We start from the raw sequence: 18,968 nt of genomic DNA on the forward strand, positions 1-18,968 counted from the left end.
TTCTAAAAACTATTTAAATCCAAAATTAATTTGATAAAAAAACTACACTTATATAAATAAACAAAGGACAAATAATATGAATATTTAGGGATTTATAAAAGTATATTAGAATTAGTTGAGTGAGTTCAACAGCTTTCATTAATATAGCGATTAGCTTAATCATAATTTTTATTTTTAATATTCTAAATATATTCCATAGTTTTTTAGTGGATATTAGTAGCCTATTTTATATCATTTTCAATATTTTAATACAAATCATTTTCTTTTTTATTTCTTATTTCATTAAGATTATCATAAAGAGATTTATTATTTTGATTATTTTTCCATTATTAAATTTAATTTATATTTAACCCAAAATCTTTTATTAAATCTTATTGATTTAAGATTAAATAGTATTATCCTTGTTAACCTTGCCTTGCAGTTCTTCCTTTGATTTAGATTTCTTCTGTTTTGTTATCTGAAAGAAATGTTTAGATTACTACTACACCACCTGATTCATTTACCATAGGATCTAATGAAATGAAATCTGTTCCTCTTCCATACTCTCTCACAAAAAGTCCTATTTGACCTGACTTAGTCACTCTTAGAACTTAAAAATTAAAATCTTCACTACTATCATGATCAGTGAAAACTAAATAGTTTTCTTTAGGGAGGTATAAATAATTGCTTTTATGATATTATATTAAAGATTCACTATCTTTAAAGAATATAAGCACAGATTATTTTTTTGTAATTGCTGAATAAGAAATCTGCTAAATTTACAAATATTGGTTTTATAAATCTGTTTCTACTTTTACCATATCTCCTTTTCTAAAATCTAGCTTAGAATCTCCAAACATAGAAGGGATATATATCTCTTTTGAGAATTTATACTTTTTGAGAGACTATTTCATTTGATAATTTAAAGATTGAAGGGTACCTGTTACTCCTAAAATAGCTGAATAGCTATCTGGTAATAGTGCATAAGAAATTTATCCGCACCCTAAATTTAATGAAATTTATTTTTAAAGTGTTTAATCATCTATATTTCCTTTGGAATTTTCAAGAAAATATGCAAAAAGAGTTTAGTAATCACAATTAGCACCGAAATAAATTGTTGAATCATTTTATCTATACCCAATTTTATTATCTCTCACTACATAACTTTTAATTTATTTTTGATGGTTTACTTTATTCACATCGTAAGCAAGTTATATAATATGTCTTTAGAAGAGTTATTCATATTTTGGAAATTTGTTGATTAATTCTTTATAGTTACTACTTTATTCAATATTCCTAATAATCTTTGATTCTGACTATCCTCTCTAATTCCAAATTTCTGTAATAATATTTTTTATTTCTTAAGTCTCAAAATATACTAAGGGATTGTAAGTTTTTCCATAATAATCTAGATTGAAAAAGATATCTACTTCATCAATTAACAAGATTTTACAATTTTTAGTATTTTTTATTAAGTTTTTGTGATCATTTTACATGCTTTAATTTACTATATTTAAGGTAGTTTACCTAACATTTAAATAATTATCTATGTACTTTTCTGCTTAATAGTTTAAAGTTCCATATTTGATTTTTTCAGAAACTCCAAAGAAGCTAAAGAGCTTACGAAAGTCTTAATTATCTCTCTATGAAAGGTAGGAACTATAGCAAACTACATCAACCTCACAACCTAATAAAGCAAGCATTAAAGAACAAAATCCTAATGTGATTGATTTTCCTTCACCAGTCAAAATCTCAATCAACTAATTTTTAAATTACATTTAGTTTTCAATAGAAAAGAATTTCCTAACACCTTACCAAAATCCAGTTACTCTATGAATTCCTAAAAGCATTATAATGCTAATTATTTGAGTATGGTTTGGTTTTTTAAAGATATCTTTTTTGCCTTACTTTTATTCTCCACTTTCAATTAGAGTCCAGAATGCACAAATTTGAGCAAGCAAATTTAGAACTTCATTTTTATCCTCCTTTCTTTTTATTTAAATAGATAATATTTTTACTTTCTTTACAATTTTTTCCCACTTATTCTTATTGTATTTATATTTCTGAATTGTTTCTTCATATTTTTTTAAGTAAATATCATAATACTGTTTTAGCTATTCCTTTAATTAATCACTTAAATTTTATTTGATACCTCCTCTTTTGCAGTATTGCAATTTCTCAAGAATGTAATTGATGTCATGTTTTCCTACTAATTCGTTAAATGTATCAATCTTAAAAGACTAATAAAATATAGGTATATTGTTCAAAATATGAGCCCCTGAAGCATCTTGTTTGAGAATATTACCTAATTTAAAAATTACTTCTTCTCCCATAGCTTTCTTTATGATTTCAGCTGCTTCAAATAACTTTTTATTGGCAATTTAACCAAACTTACACACTTATTCAGAAATTTGTTGTATGCTAATTAAAAATTAGCTAATTTCATTTAGGTTTTATTAATTGGTAAAAGTCCTATTATAAAGTTAAGATATTTCTTGATCTAATTTATTAGTAAGCTCATTTAAAATTATTTGGATTTAAGGTTCATAAGGATATTGATCTATTATCTTCAAATGTTCATCTGCTTAATAAATTTTATTCATCAAATCATACATTTTTAAATCATAAGTAAAACTAGCTCTCACTATATCTAATGCTTCTCTAGTTATTTGATTAACCTTTTACTAGATTATTTTAAACATCGAACTAATATCAATGAATTCTGTATTAAATTCTTAATTTATTTAAGAAAATTTCCTTATTTTAAAAATTATCTCTTTAACTTATTAGAAATCACAATTTTCCAATGCAGCAGTAAAAGCTTACTCTTAGCAATTAAAATTTTCTTTTATAACAAGTAGCATTTAATCGTGGTTCAAAATCTCAAGACCAATTTATTTTATTTGTTTAAGCTCGTCAGATAAATCAAACAATTAAGGTTAATACTGTAGGATTTAGTGTAGAGCATTGAATTTTTTCAAATTTTTATTTAAAGTTTAATCTACTTACATACTCTCCTTCATTAATTGTTGAGCCTAATATAATTATTATAGTCCTTCGATTACTTTAACTAAAATACTTTTAAAATATTATTATAAATTCGATAACTCTGCTTTTTAAACTGTCTCTTCTTGAATTATTTTAAAGAATGAGTGATGTTTAAATAGATTATATAAATTTTATTATGTAAACGAATGATCACTAATAATCAGAACATTCTCACATATCTCAAATAACTTTCTTGATTATGTAAATATATGACTAGAAAGTTAATTAATTAGTGTTTTATGTTACCCTTCTTCATTTACAAAGTTTTTTATTATTACCAAGAAGCTTGAAGCAGCTAAAAAATTATTCTAGAAGCTAGAAATTTCTATATAGGGGAACTGCTCTTTAATTAAATTGACAGCTTAAGAAATTACATTTTCAATTTTTTTGATTAATTTATGGAAAAACTGCTCATCTACTTACTTAATTTTTTGTAGCTGTTCAATAGCCATATCATGTTACTTTTTAACCAATAAATTTTAAATTTCTTATAAACTCTTATTAAGTTCGTTTTTTATCTCTTGTTCAATTTAAAATATACTAGCTTAAAAATCGCAATTTTTCAATTATTCAATATTTTCTGCTTTCTAAACAAAATCTTTAATGATTTTTAACTCAATACTAAAAAAATTATCTTAATTTTTTATTTTTTCTCTAATGCTCAATTCATAGTTTTTAAATACTGACTTAACCATTTCTATTGTATTTAATATCTCTTTTTAAATTGTCTGTGAATAATTTGAAAGGCACTTCTAAGTTTAAGCTTCATTTAGTCCTTAAAGCAAATTTAAAAGATACTAAAACTCTCCTGAATTATCTGAATTATGAAGACTTAAAATAATCTTTGGAATTTCCTCTTTTATTTAGTTAATTTCTTAGATAAAAATATCCCAATCCTTTTATTAGAAAATGTTTCTAAATTTATTCAAATAATTAAAAGATTGCATTAATTATCTGTATTGCTATTACATTTCTAAGAATTTTAGTTGTTTTATTTAACTGAAAATCATTTATTTTTAAGAATCCACGTAATTTTACCTGAAACTATTTAGTTCATTTTATGAGTTTTAGTAAAGCTCAATCTTATATTTCTCCAGTACACTTAATATTTATGATAAATTTTAGAGATTTTTTTAAAAATTTTGATAGAAATCTTCATTTTTTTAAAAATTAATATAAATCTTTACTTGTTATATTTCATAAAAAAGCTTATTATATATTTTTTAAAATGCTTTATCTAAAGCTTATTTATCAGTATCGCTTTAAAGCTGATTCAATAAAAATATTTCTGAATCTAGGCTCTAAAAATCTTCATTTTTTATCAAATTTTCAAGTTTCTTAAATTTTTCCTAAATAGTCTCTTTTGGTGTAGGTAAACTTTCAAAATGCCTCTATAAAAAATTAAATTCATTCATGCTTTAGATAAATTTTTGAATTCCATCATAGCTCTCTTAAATCTGTTCAAGATTCTACATTTTTTATTTTTTAGAAGTGTAATCAAATACCATCTCATCATACACTTTTTAAATCAAAGTAGTAAGTTATTCAAAAGAGAATCCCTTTAAACATGATTAAATATGTAGGTATTCTTTTGATATTAATTTAGCTTGTTTAACAAAATTATTATAAATTGTGAAATCTTTCACAATTGTATAAGATTATGCTTTTGTTAAATTCTCAATTTATTTGAAATTTTCCTCGAAATATTTCAATATTAGACATTTGATATCATTTAGCGAAGAAGTAGAATCTCTCTTAGCATCAGCAATCTTGCCTAAAGTCTGAATGTTTTACAAAAGCAATATATTTTAATTTAATCTTTCCCAGCAATCGCTATTAAATATATGATCTACTCTTTAAATACTACTGATAAATTCGTTTATTTGTTTGTTCAACTCTTATACTTTTTTCTTCACTAAATCTATGCACATATCATATTGTTCTTAGTATTTTTCATTCCTATTTTTAAATACAGTAAAACAGCTCATACTCTATAGAAATTATCTTACTTATTAGAATTTATCATTTTTAATCAAATTAAAAATACTCTACTTGCAAATCTCAAAGTATTTATTGAGCTTTTCAAAGAGCTTTTATATGCTATTTTATGTAAATTTTGTTTAAAAATAATCATCTGTCCAAAGCATATAAGTAAGAAAATTGTAAGTCTTCAACAGTTTATCAAAATCAATTTATTAGCTTTTTACTAATTCATCATTTGATTTTATTGAATTATTAATATCATCATCTTTTTCTTCTTCACTAGACTCCTCTTCTTTAATATCCTATAAATATTTGTTCAATATTTTTTTAGCTTTACTCGCCTTTTTTTTAATTTTTTACTTAATTTCATCTTTTATTTATCTATATTCTTCAGCAGTTTAGCCTTAAATCAAATCGTCTTGATTTCTGATTTCATCTATTATTTTTAAGATATTTTGTAGCTAGTACAAATGAAAACTGTCTTATGAATTTTCTTTGATGAGACTAAAAACTTGTTAATTAAATTCTTTTAAATATAAAAGAGCTTAATTATATAAAATCTCGCAGTCTGGAATATATTCAGAATATTTGCTATTCTGGTTTTATATTTTCAGTATGTTAATTTCAAAATCTGGCATGCACTCAATTTAAGGACTAAAAACAATCTAATTGTCATCTAAAGAGGGTTATTTCTAAATTTCTTTATTAATATTGTTAATTATTCTCTTTAGATTTGATAATAACTCATTATTTTCTTTCAGATGTATTTGAACTATACTGTAAAAATTTTCATCTTTCTTTAAAATAAATGCTCTGAGAAATTCTTCAATTAATTTAATAGAGCCAATTTTCTAAGTTATATTGGCTAAGTTGTCTTTGATTGAGTTAACCTCTAATTATTTTGTCCTTTAAAAAAATTTTGTAGACAATAGTTTCAAGTCTTCTATTTCCATAATGTGTTTATACCTTATGTTTTTTTAAGTTTTATCAAATATTTATTAACATAAAGAAGTTTAATCTGAAAAATCTTTTAACTTTTATAGATTATTCTTAACATTTTCGATATTTTAAGGGAAATCTTTTATTATCCTTTAACTCATCTAAAAGCAAACTTCATCAATATCTTATTTGAATTGAATTTCGCTAGTTTTAAATTGGCCTTCTTCAAAAACAACACCTTTAAATTCATCAATTATTTTTAAATGTTAAATAATTTCAAGTATTTCTTTAATATTTTAACAGGAAAACATGATGCTTTTTTCAGAAGCTTCATAAAAAGTGTTAAATGCCAAGTTTTTTTATTTTTCAAAGATTCTTGCAATTTCATTCAATAAATCTTGATATTAATTTAATAAGTATTCATAGCTTGTGTAGTCACATATTTATTTGTATTCAACCATTTTTTCCATTATTTCCCTGTAAAATCCCTTCTATTAAAATTTTGTTACTATATTGCTAGTTTCCTTTGCGTAAAATAATAACCTTTAATTTGCATTTCCTGAAACACTAAAGCAGAATTCTTCAGAAGGATTAATGAAAGATTAATGGTTAAGGATTTATTAAAGTAATATTTTGTGATTTCCATCAACAGGATTTACTATTACATAATTATTTGGTTTAAGTTAATTTAATATAGCTTTCAAAAAGCTTATTATCATTTATGATTTAATATCATTTTCATTTTTGAAATTCTCAAGAAATTCTAAAATTTCCTTAACAATATCATTAACTTTTTTTTCTTTAGGAACCATAGTAAATAAAAAAATTATCTTTTCAGATTACTCTTTTTCAGGATTTTTAAGAATTCTAGTTAAAAGGTTAAATACCTCTTAAAATAATGCTCCTCTTTGAGCAACTAATTCATGATAGCTTATTAAGACAACTAATTTCATGCTATTGCAATTCAACATAAATTAATTTAAAGAAAATGCATTAGCAATTTCAATTTCAGTGCCACGATTATCAAAAAATCCAGGAGAATCACACAAAAAATAATTTCCATATAAATGAGCTGCTTACAGTGTTGAAGTCTGTGACTATTTAGAGTGTCCAATTTAAAATATTCCTTTTGAATTAAAAACTTCAGTTTCAGTTTAATAGGTTTGACCATAGACTTCTTTACTTATTTTAATAAGTTCAGTATACATTTCTTAACCTAAAAGATAGTTAGCAGTAGTACTCTTTCCGCTTCCAGTTGGTCCTGCTAATAAGATTATATCCTTATCCCTTAATTAGATTTAGTCTTTTTGGCATTCTTAGAATAATAATATCAATTTTTTGACATCTAAATTATATTCTCTAACAACTGTTTCAGACTGATTCATTAATATACAAATACAAGTATTTTCTTTTTAGAATTAAATTTATTGTTATGTATTAATTTTTTATAAAAGTATATTGTTTAAATTAATCGGTATATAAATTCACAAATACAAAAACGCTAAATCAAAAAGATAAAAGAAAGAGTGATAAAAGAGTTTTTAAATATAAAAACTTTATAGATTTTAAAAAATAAGCAACATAACTTTATTATTCCTTTATCCTAAAAAGAAAGGGTTTAGATTATAAAATATTAGTATTGTTAATAAATCAATTATTTATTAATTTATAAAAATTAAGCACTCAAATATTTAGATTACTTTTTAGAATCATATAATTTCATTGTATTTATTTAAATCATTTAGTTACATATGTATTCTATATGAATACCTGAATTATATTTTCGAAAATAATTAATTGATGATTTAGTTATGTTTTGGTATTGATTATCTAAATAATTATAATAAAAGTGTTTTTTTATTAATCTTAAATATTCTAAATGCTTTCTTTGTATTTTCGAAAATAATTAATTGATGATTAAGTTATGTTTTGTTATTGATTATCTAAATAAGTAAAAATAAAAGTGTTTTATTTAATTGTTTTTTATTAATCTTAAATATTCTAAATGCTTTCTTTGTATTTTCGAAAATAATTAATTGATAGATTTTTAATTAAATTCCAGTATTCATTATTTAAAAAAATAAAAGTCTTTTACTTATTTTGGAAGATTTAATGTTTCCAAATGATCATATTTTTGAAAATAATTAATTCATGGATTTGATTAGGTATGAGCATTTTTTATCTAAAAAAATAAAAATGTTTTATTCAATTCTTTTTTTTTTGGTCGATTTAAATAATTTAAAGTCTTAGTTTTTTAAAAAATTAAAGCACTTTTTTTACTAAAAAAAAAAATTTAATCTTAAACGGAAGTGCGTATCAGAATTACTTAATCTTTCTAACAAATTCATTAAATTAGACATTAATACGTACTAAAAATATAAGGTAAATTATATTGATTTTGAATATTTTATTTTTTAAATAGATGAATCATATTATATATATATAACTTAAATGAGATAGATGGTATCATAACTAAATATTCATTAAATTTTTAAGCTTTAATTTTATTTTTTAATAAATATAATGAAATTATTATTGTATATTTTGAAATAATTGTTGAATAGGTTATCAATATATAATATATAAAATGCAAATATTGTTTTATGTAAACAGAAGCAGTTTAAAATAAACTGATGAGAAAAAATGGGTTTATTAATTAATAGTTTTAATATTTATCATTCTTAAATTTCAATATAATTTGATTCAAAAGATACATCTAGTTGATTGTCATCTTCAATTTCAATTACATCTTCATTTTTTATTTTAATTTCTTAGATTATATACCTTTTACTTTCTATTAAAATTTTTAGAGATTCTTAAATTAGCTTTTCGTACTCTGAGCTTGAGCTGTTACTAATTTTGGGCTTCTTCGATTTTTTTTATAGTTTATTTATTGGTTTTGATCTCATGGCTAGATTTGATGGTTTTTCTTCTAGTTCTTATTTAGTTTAATTTTTAATTGTAAGATTATTTTACATTATATGTTACTTTCTAACTTTAGCAGATTCTTCTGATTGGATGTTTTGGTTATGTAAGTTAGTTTCTGTAGTATCATTCTTTTCCTTTAGCATTTTTGCTAGTTATTTCCATTAGATTTTCCTAGGTTATCCATCTTTTTTCAGAGATTTGCTATAATAGAGTGTATTATTTAGTTAATTTTATTTATTTAACTCAGCTTCTTGCTTAATTTCTTAGCTATTTTCATTTTATGAGATATGCTCAATTTAAATATCAGTTTTATGGTTATCAATTTATTCTTCATTTTCTTGGCTATTTACAGGATCTTCTTTAATTTAATTATTTTTATTTTATTATGGGTTAATTATTTAAGTATTCGTGTTTTATTCTTTAGTCATTTTTATTAGCTTTTTCCAGTGAATTTTCTTTGGTTATCCATTTTTTTTTAAAGACTGTTAATTTATTTAATTTTCGCATACAACATTTGAATTTACTTCTTCAGCTTTATTAATTGATTATTCATTTTAGTTGTTTATTAATTTATTTGATTAACTTATCTAATCTTCGCTATTAAGTAGATTTTCTTATGTTTTTAAATTTTTAGAAATTTCAACACCCTAAATTACTTGTTTGTCTTCTTTAAATTCCTCTTCTTAAATTTAAGATTTTTGTTAATTATCAATTTAATTTAAACCTTAATCTGATTTATGTTCAATATTTTCTGTTTAAATTTAAGTTTATTTGAAATTTATAATCTTATTATTTTTTTTAGATCTTGTTCTTCTTTTTCTTAGTGTAAATTCCTCTTAGCTTTAAGATTAACTTTATTCATTTTAATCATCTTCTATTTCTTTGTTTTCTTCTTCTATTTTTTCAACTTTATATTCAATCTAAGTATTTTAATTTTATTCCTATTCTAATTCATTTGCCTTTTAATTAAAAAAATTAATTAAAAAAAATTTAATCTCAAATCAATAAAATTAATCATTTATTTTTTATTATTTTTGTTTTTTAGATTAATTTTGATACTTCTAAAAATGATTTAATTATTCTAATTAAAAAATAAATTGATTAACTTTGTGTGATATGCTAAAAAATGTTTTTATTCAATTTGAATTAATTAATGATTAGATTTGATATTATTAAGAAGATTTAATTATTCTTTATTAAGAAATAAATAAATCTTAAAAATAAGATATTGGGTGAATTTTAGCTCTTTTGTTTTCAACTGAAAATCGAATTTCTTTAGATTAAGAAAATACAAAATTGCTTTTGGATTATTAATTTATTAATGAAAAATTAGTATTTATATCTCTTTTCTCTGGTTTTAAATTAATTCTCAATTTTCAAACAGCTAATTTATTTAATTTTTGCAATTATTTTGTATCAAGAAATAAATGTATTTAAAGAGGTTTCTTACATTTTAACAATTCTCGTTCATTTTTTGGTCATCTTTTTGTTAAATAGAACCATTTTCTGAAGGTTTTTATTATGAAATAGATGGTCTACTCTCTGCAATCGAAGAGTTTCTACGACGAGTAATATAGCTTCTTTGAGTGCTCTCAGGTATAACAACTTCACTCTGTTCTGCCTTTATGTCTAATAGCTCTTTGTTTTTTCTTCTTTCTATTTTTTTTCTTCTCATTTTTCTTTCCTCATGAATTTTTTGTACATCTTCAGGAGTTAAATTACCTTCAGTAATTAACTTTTTAATGCGATACTTTTGCTTATTTTAATCGCTGATTTTCTTCTTTTTCTATTCAATACAGATCTTTCTTTTTCTTCTTGCAAAAATAGATATTTTTTCTCTGCTATCAATTCTGTTTATATGGCTCATATCTAAAAATTACTATACTTGTAATTCATATTCGTCCTTTAATTACTTGTAATCATTCACCACAGATACATCTTCTATGCTAATCTAACGGTCGCTCCATAAAACCTTGTAAAACTTATGATTTTTTTCATATTTTTCACCTATTATTTGTATAATCCTTGGTTAATCACTATTTTATAAGTTATTCTAAGACATAATCTATCCATCTGCACTTTAAATTAAATTCTATAAACCTCTATTTCTGTTATATAGATAACCTTCAGATCCTCTTGATTATTCTCCAAGAGAAATATCATAATTTTCCTTTTGAATATGATTTAAGGAGTTTGATGAATTTACTTCAAGCTAATCCTTCTAAGAAACCTATTTTTATAAAATTGATATTATTCACTCTTAAAAACGCACAAACTTTTGTTTAAACAAAAATAGATCAATGGCTTTGTCTAATTATTATCTTTTATTTAATTAGCTTGTGAATTATAGATGGAAAAAAAGGAAAAAATTTAAGTTCTAAATAAAATTGATTCCTGTTTAAAATTATCTATCATCATAATTCACTCGCTCTAAATTATTAAATTGTAAAAAAATGATATCAGTATTTATATTTACTAGTCTTCTTAAGGGATATGCGTTAATATTAGGAAAATCTATTCCAAATTTATCTAGATTAGGAACACTAATAGCTTAGTTAACTAAACTTTAGAAATGGGGATTATTCAATTAATTTATAAGTTGATCATTGCTATCTAATTCTTCTGAAAGAATATCAGATAAATTTTCATCATCGTAATCACTGCTTTCTTCTTCTACTTTTTCCTATTTTGTATTATCTTCAAGTTCTTCTCTTTTGTCAAGCTAAATGTCTCCGTTTTCTTAGAAAATATCGTAAGACTCCTCTCTTTAGACTTGAATTTCTGGTAATTCTTTGAGTTAATTATTGCTCATTTCTTTATTTATTATTGCTTGATTTAGACAAGGGAAAATATTTCTTAATTCCTAATTAATTTTTGATATGTATAGATCAATCAAGTAGTTAAAAAGCAACTCTAATAGCTGCTATTAAACTTCTATTTTATTAAAAGTTAATTCTTGATTTGATGAAAGATTTTAAAATGATCTTTTAATTTCTGATTATTTTCTTTCAGAATTATTCTAATTATACTATATCCTACATCAGAATATAATCAAAAATTAATTTATATATTCCTCTATAATTTGTAAAGTTTACCTAATAATCATTATATCCATTCTATTACTACATAAAAACATATCTTTTCTATATAAAAATTATTATTCTCAAAAATTTCTATTTACAATTTTTATTTATTCTCACAACTAAATCTAGATAGATAGATAAATAAATAAATAAATAATAAAAAGACATTTATTTAATTTTTTTAGTCAAGCATATTATAAAAATTAATTAATTCATTAATTAATTAATAAATTTTACACTTTTATTTTCTCATAATTAATCACATTCATGTGTATTATAAGTTGAAGCTATAAATTCATGATCATAAATTAAGTAATCTATATTGATTATTTACATAAATACACATAAGCTTTTAAGATATTTAAATAATTTAAACTAATGTGCAAAGATAAAATTAATTTAATTTAATTAATTCATTCGTAATTTAAATATACATCTATCTACCTATTTTGATATATTTTAAATTAATAAAAATTGAATAATTTTTCCAAATAAATTTACAGTTGAATATTTAGTTTGACAAATTAAAAATGATTATATGCCGATTAAATATATTTTTTACTTTTAAAGAATATTTTTCCAAAATTTTTACTAGAATTGATATACCCATTATTGTCTAATAATTATCTGATAAATAGAAAATAAATATTTAGTAGAATAATAAAAGATTAACAACTCATTTTTTGGTTTCGGAAAATAAGGAAGGGAGATTAATTAATGGGATTTATGGTATATAATATTACTCAAATATCATCAGAAATCAAGAAAATATATTATCTAAATTTAGAATCTATGAAAATCTAAAATTTAAGAAATTAACAAAATTTCAAATTTATAAAATAAGAAAAATCATATATGATTTTATCAATGTTAAGCAAAATTTTGAATTCAAAAATCATTTATATCTTTATTTAAGAGGTAATTTAATGAGTGATTCATGCATATTTATATTCCCTTAAATTTATATGTCTCATAAATAAGTAAATTTTGAAACAGGAATTAAAATATCTTTATAATAAATAAAAAGCAAATTTGAAAGAGTATTTTTAAATATTGAAAAATGAAAAAAAATAATGAAGATTAACTCAAAAGTTTTTTTGAGTTTGGAAAATTTATGACTCAAAATAAGGATTAATTTTCGAGTATTGCATAGAATATGCTTTCTACTAAGTAACTCCTATAAATAAAGCAGAAAGCAACAATATAATAGGAAATAGAAGAGTAAAGAAACTATATCAGCAGTCATTCTCATAACATTAAATAGACAGTAGCAGATTAAATTTCTTTAGCAAATAAATGCTCATTGGGACTGGAAAAACTTAAAAAAATATATTTAGAAGATTTGGTTGTAAATAAGCCCATGGAGAATTGTGTAGTTTACGTTAAGACATTTTGCAAGCCAAGCAAAATGAATGCAATTAACTTAGGAATTGAAGATGAAAAAAGCAATTACATTCATATCAGTCTTTACAACTCAGAAAAGTCAAACTGTGATTTAAAATATTTGGATTAAAAATATCCTTTGAATCTTAATTTAGCAATAAAAAACCCTTATATGAAAATGAATGCTGTTGGCCATGTTTTCTTGAGGAATGATAATCCTGAAAATATCTTATTTCTAAATTCAAATTAATAATAAGATAATGATAAGTAACTAAAAGAATTCAATTCTTTGAAATAAAAGGGTAACGAATTATTTAGCCAAAAATAATATAAACAAGCTATAGAGTTTTATCTTAAAGCTATTTAATTTGCTTCAAGCAACGAAGAAAAAATAATAGCTACCTCAAACATATCTTAAGCACTTATATGCCAAAATAATTACTAAAAAGCTATTTTTTATGCTGACAGAGCTCTTGAGCTTGATTAAACACACTAAAAGTCTCTTTTTAGGAAAGCTACTTCTTTGGTGGGGTTGTATGATTTTGAAAAAGCATTAAAGGTATTCGAGTAGTTGAAACCAAATTAAGAATGTGAAAAACATATGGAGGAGTGTAAGTATAAGCTTAATAAATAAAAAAATGGATTCACTTAAGATGAAATAGCTGAAATAATTTAGAAAAAGCAAGGCCAAAAATTGGTTAACTTTGTTGGAAATATTGAAATAAGAAGAACCTAAAAGATGGGCAGAGGAGTATTTGCAACAAAAAGCATCAGAAAAAATGAAGTTATTGCTGTTTGTGAATTTGTTTAAGCAAAAATAAATAAAGGTGAATTACTAGTGGAGTACATAGACACAGAAAACTTAGCTGTCAATTTAAATAGTCAATATTTTATAAGGGAATAACTGATAATGGAAATGCAAGAAAACTTCTACTTGAGAAAAGTTCTTTCCTATTTATATAGAGGAGAAATAAATAAAGATTATTAAATCCCTAACTTGAAAGAAGTTTTTGTCAAAAAATATTATCAAGAAGGATTAGATGATAAAATTGAACTCACAGCCGAAGATGTCAGTAATATAGTTAATTACAATACTTTTGGGAGTCGAAATAGTACTTAGCTAATCATGCTAGCTAGTTTCTTTAATCACAAGAACGTAAGTGATGTTCTACTCATAGATGTAGAAGATAAAGTAGTAATAGTTTCATAAAGAGAAATTCAAAAAGATGAAGAAATATTTATTACTTACATAAATTAAAGTGATAAAGATAAAGAATAAGTGGCTAAAGATTTATAAAAATGGGGAATCACAGAAGTTAATTGAATTTTATGTAAAATGCTTAAGAAATAATAAATTATTGTAAGTAAGTAAAAAATAATCGTAAGAAATTTATAATTTTTTAATTAATTTAGTTAATTTTAGATATTACTATTTCTTACATAGCATTTTTATCCTGTTTAATTTTTTAAATAAAATATATCTTTTATACACCTTCAATGATCATTTATACAAGAAATTAAATAAAAAATTTAGCTTGAGATAAAGTAAATGAAATATAAATAATTTAAATTGAAATAGAACAAATAATCAGTAAAATTGTTAAAAATATTTGAAATTAATTAAATTTTATTTAGCATAACAAATAATTTAAAGAAAAAGCAGTTTATTTTTCAATTCCATCTTTCCTTCTTTTAATTTAAAAAACTAAAATCCATATTTATGTTTAAGTTTATAACTTGATTTTGAATTTTTAAGTTGTATGTGAAAAATATGCTTACAATTACCTATCTAGAAAACTGTTGTGATAACAATAAAAATTTTATATTTGATAATATTTTTCTATTGGATAAAAGAATATATAAAAAATTAAATAAAAAACATGATATATCTTTTGAATTTTGAGAAGAAATAATTTGATTAAAAATATTGTAAAATAATATGTATTAAGATATTACTAACATATATTAATTGACACAATTTAATTTTTGTAATTTAACCCTTTATCTTGATTTATCTATCTATTAATCTAAAAATTACTAATAAATCTTTTTTAGAGGCAAAATATTTGTTCTTGCATAATTTTGTCAATTAAAAAATGATTTTTAGAAAATTGAAAACTTAAATATATTGAACAATTTTTAATTTTTATAATAGTATTAATTTTTAAAGTGACATCTTTTTTACAGCTTTTGAAGATAAAATAAAAGTATAATATAAAAATGTTTTTTAATCTAATACTCTCTTATTTTTGTTAGAATTAATTAAAAAAAACAAAAATCTTACTACAACTTTCTTTGTTTTTTACTAAGTTTTGAATATTTAAAACGTTATAAGTTTACTAAAAATAGTCATCATCGCAAGGGCGTTATTAAATCTTACTAAAATTTTCAGTAAAGTATAATTTTCTCAATAATTTAACTCCCTTTTAACATTTTGGTTGCAATAATCGCTTAGATTGTCTTCACTTTTTTACTTCTATTTTAAAATCATCTTCATTTATTTTTGTAATAATATAAAAAAATTAGGAACTAAATAATTAAAAACCTATCATCAATAATAGATTTCCTTTAATGAAAAGCCAAGAAAATTACATTTATGAAGATTAGTAGTAAATAATTATAAATTGCCAATCATTTTATAAGCATAAAATAGAATAGAAGTCCATATTTTTAACTAAATAATAGATAAAGCTAATAAGATGATAAAAGTATAAATCTAGCGTTTAAAAAATATCAAAAGAAAGGCGCAACAAATCCATGGAAGATCATAATGTATTATAAGTAACTCAATATTCTAAATACTTCTTTAAAAATAGCTTTTTTTGTATCAACAAATTTGTATTCAAGGAGTAATTGCATAACAGACTATGGTATAGAGATTATGAAGAAATACATTTATGAAAATGAAAAGCTCTCTCTTTTAATTTTAGATTTTGAGTAAAAAATAATGATGTCAGTTAACTTTTATTTATTAGCTAAAATGAATAAAAAACTATAGGGAAAATAAAATTACTTAGACAGGATTAAAAATGTTGTTATAGCTTCCAAAGCACTTAAAAAATCTTAAGAGATACTTCCTATCTTTAAAGTACTTACATATAAATACATACATAAATACGCATTGATTGATTGATTAGTTTGTTAGTTTGTTTTTGAAAATTTTATAAATTAATAATTTCTGATAAAAAATATCCACTAAAGAGGAAATTACTATAAAAAATACACACAAAAACAACTAACTATATTTCGTCTAATCATTTTTGTTAAAAAGATCAAATAAATTCGAATTTGGCAAACTATGTTCAAACTCTAATGACTAGTAAAAATAATTTAATAATGATTAAAAAACTAATCTTTAAGCTCTACAGTTTGATTTTAGGTAATAAATATTTCATCTCAAAAATTATTTTTAATTAAATTTCATAAAAATAGCTAGAATAAGCTTGATACTAAATCAATTAAATATGTTTGTTAGTTAATTAAAAGCTCTCCTTAACTAAAAGAAATCTCTCTAAGCATGGAGTAATTTATTTTATTTTTATTATTATTTTAGCAATAGCTTATATTTAATGTAATTTCAAAACAAACAACTCCTACTATTTTGAGCTTTAAAAAATATTAATATTTATTTGTATTAAGTTTAAATTAATTACAAAAAATAACAAAACCTATTTTGAAAATTTAAGAAATCACATTTTTTAAAATATAAAATATTTGAAAAAAATAAAAATAATAATTCTTTGTTGCTTTTAAAAAATAGAGATACAGATTTATCGTATTAGAAGACTGATGTTTTTAAAAATGAAGTTTTTTTTCCTTAGTAATTAGAAATAATTGAGCTAATATTTGGGTAGAAATTACATAAATCTAATTAAGTTAAATAAAATAATTTGTTTATTTATTTATTACAATTAGTTTAAATAATTTGACAGGAGATGGAATATAAAATATATGTAACCCTTTTAAGGCATGTTAAGAATTAAAATAAATACATTTAGATCTACAGTATACATCATTATTTAATTAAGATATCTAATTTATTTAAATTTAAAATAGTCACAATATAATTGGTGATGATGGAATAAGATACTTATTTTCCTACTTATCATAACTTTAAAATCTTTCTTAGCTCAAAGTTAACTTAGAGTAAAAAATATTTTATTAATTTTACAACTATTTAAAAAATAAATTTATTTTAGAAATAATATGATCACAAATAGAGGAGCTAATATTATTGGAAAACTTTTAGAAGAACAAAGTAGTTTATTACATGTTGATATAATTTTGAGGTAATTAATTAAGTATCTTTGCTTGATAAATATTTTTAAATTTATGATATATTCAGATTTGTTAATTTTACTTAATAATTTATAGGAATAACTTGATAGATTATAGTGGTGCTAAGATTTTGAGCAAATCAATCAAATTAAATAAAAAAATAAGATTTATATAATTAAACCTAAGGTATTAATTAATTCAAATATTTATTTATTTATTTGTTAAAGGAGAAACAAATTTTATTATCTAATTACTCTAATTTATTCAATTTATTTATTTATTAAAAGTGACTTCAACATAAGTAAGCAGGAGAAAATATAATTATCAATGCTGATTTCAAAATCTCAAAGACTTATTTATTCCCCAAAAATATTTTTACAATACATTTGAATAAATGATATTTATATATTTTGCCATTTATATTACTAGTAATTTATTTAATTTATATTCAAAAATTTGTTATATTTCTATATTAAATTTACTCATTCAAACTTTATAATTAATTTTATTTTTAAATTTAAATATGAATTATAATTTAAATTATATATTAGATTCCATCATAAATTACTCATATTTACAATTTTTTATTTTTTAATAATTTTTTTATTTATAATTCTAAAATAAAATTAAGATATTTCATTTAATATCTATCTAGAATTAGTTGTATAGTGTTACATTATTACCTAACAAAAACAAAAATAATAAAAGAAATATAAATACAATATAAAGAGCATGAATAAATAAATAAATACATACATACACACATAGAAAAATATATAAACTTATAATTTACCATGCAAGCATCTAAATAAATATAAAAATTAGTATTATGAATAAAGTTTTATTAAAAAATATTTGTAATTTATTCAATACAGTATTTTAGTTATATTTTTTAGTTTAAAAATACTTATTAATTTAATATAAAAATATTTTACAAATATATTAAAATATTAGTTATCTTCTTTTTGTTTCTTTTGTTTTTGTGAATAGATAAATAAATGGAATTAAATTATAGATGAATTTTTTCCAGATATTTAATATTTATTTAATTATTTTACTGAAGAAATTTAATAAAAACATACTTAAAAAAAGGATAAAATTATTAAATTTTAATGAGTAAGCTTTGAAAAGTGAGTTGCGTTTATTTGCTTTCAAAACAATTTTTGAAAAAAAAGCTTTATTTATTTGCTTGAAAAACAAGATTTGGATGAAAAGAATTTTGATTTGATTGAAATTCAATTAATAATTTTAACATTTATAATCAACCACAAATAAAAAAATATGCAGAAACCTGATTTGATATAAATTTAGATAGTGAAAGTAGGATACTTCAATTAATTAATTTGT

General features: G+C 21.4%; 4 protein-coding genes across 4 annotated transcripts; 2 read left to right on the forward strand and 2 right to left on the reverse strand. All coding sequences in view use genetic code 6, as the record gives it.

Annotated features, from left to right (window-relative positions):
* Positions 1–125: 125 nt before the first annotated feature.
* TTHERM_00227430 (SecA DEAD-box-like domain protein) lies at positions 126–7,334 on the reverse strand (the record flags this gene model as incomplete). Its single annotated transcript, XM_001014274.2, has 1 exon — positions 126–7,334. One exon carries the CDS (start codon positions 7,332–7,334, stop codon positions 126–128), a length of 7,209 nt encoding a protein of 2,402 aa, XP_001014274.2.
* A 1,290-nt stretch (positions 7,335–8,624) lies between these two features.
* TTHERM_00227440 (hypothetical protein) lies at positions 8,625–11,755 on the reverse strand (the record flags this gene model as incomplete). Its single annotated transcript, XM_001014275.2, has 3 exons — positions 11,354–11,755; positions 10,328–11,107; positions 8,625–9,836 (listed from the first exon to the last, which is right to left on the reverse strand). The coding sequence occupies exons 1-3, from the start codon at positions 11,687–11,689 to the stop codon at positions 8,625–8,627; spliced, it is 2,328 nt and encodes a 775-aa protein (XP_001014275.1). The 5' UTR covers positions 11,690–11,755.
* Positions 11,756–13,020: 1,265 nt separating this feature from the next.
* On the forward strand, positions 13,021–14,667 carry TTHERM_00227450 (tetratricopeptide repeat protein; the record flags this gene model as incomplete). The annotated part of the gene is made up of 1 exon (XM_001014276.1): positions 13,021–14,667. One exon carries the CDS (start codon positions 13,021–13,023, stop codon positions 14,665–14,667), a length of 1,647 nt encoding a protein of 548 aa, XP_001014276.1.
* A 1,247-nt stretch (positions 14,668–15,914) lies between these two features.
* Positions 15,915–18,011, forward strand: TTHERM_00227459 (kinase domain protein; the record flags this gene model as incomplete). Its single annotated transcript, XM_001471264.2, has 12 exons — positions 15,915–15,952; positions 16,029–16,124; positions 16,191–16,280; positions 16,342–16,431; positions 16,615–16,722; positions 16,776–16,865; positions 17,104–17,193; positions 17,259–17,348; positions 17,400–17,489; positions 17,543–17,632; positions 17,718–17,807; positions 17,909–18,011. 12 exons carry the CDS (start codon positions 15,915–15,917, stop codon positions 18,009–18,011), a joined length of 1,065 nt encoding a protein of 354 aa, XP_001471314.2.
* Between the last annotated feature and the right edge of the window lie 957 nt (positions 18,012–18,968).

Source organism: Tetrahymena thermophila, assembly GCF_000189635.1.
Source record: "Tetrahymena thermophila SB210 genomic scaffold scf_8254665, whole genome shotgun sequence".
Taxonomy (NCBI): Eukaryota; Ciliophora; class Oligohymenophorea; order Hymenostomatida; family Tetrahymenidae; genus Tetrahymena; species Tetrahymena thermophila.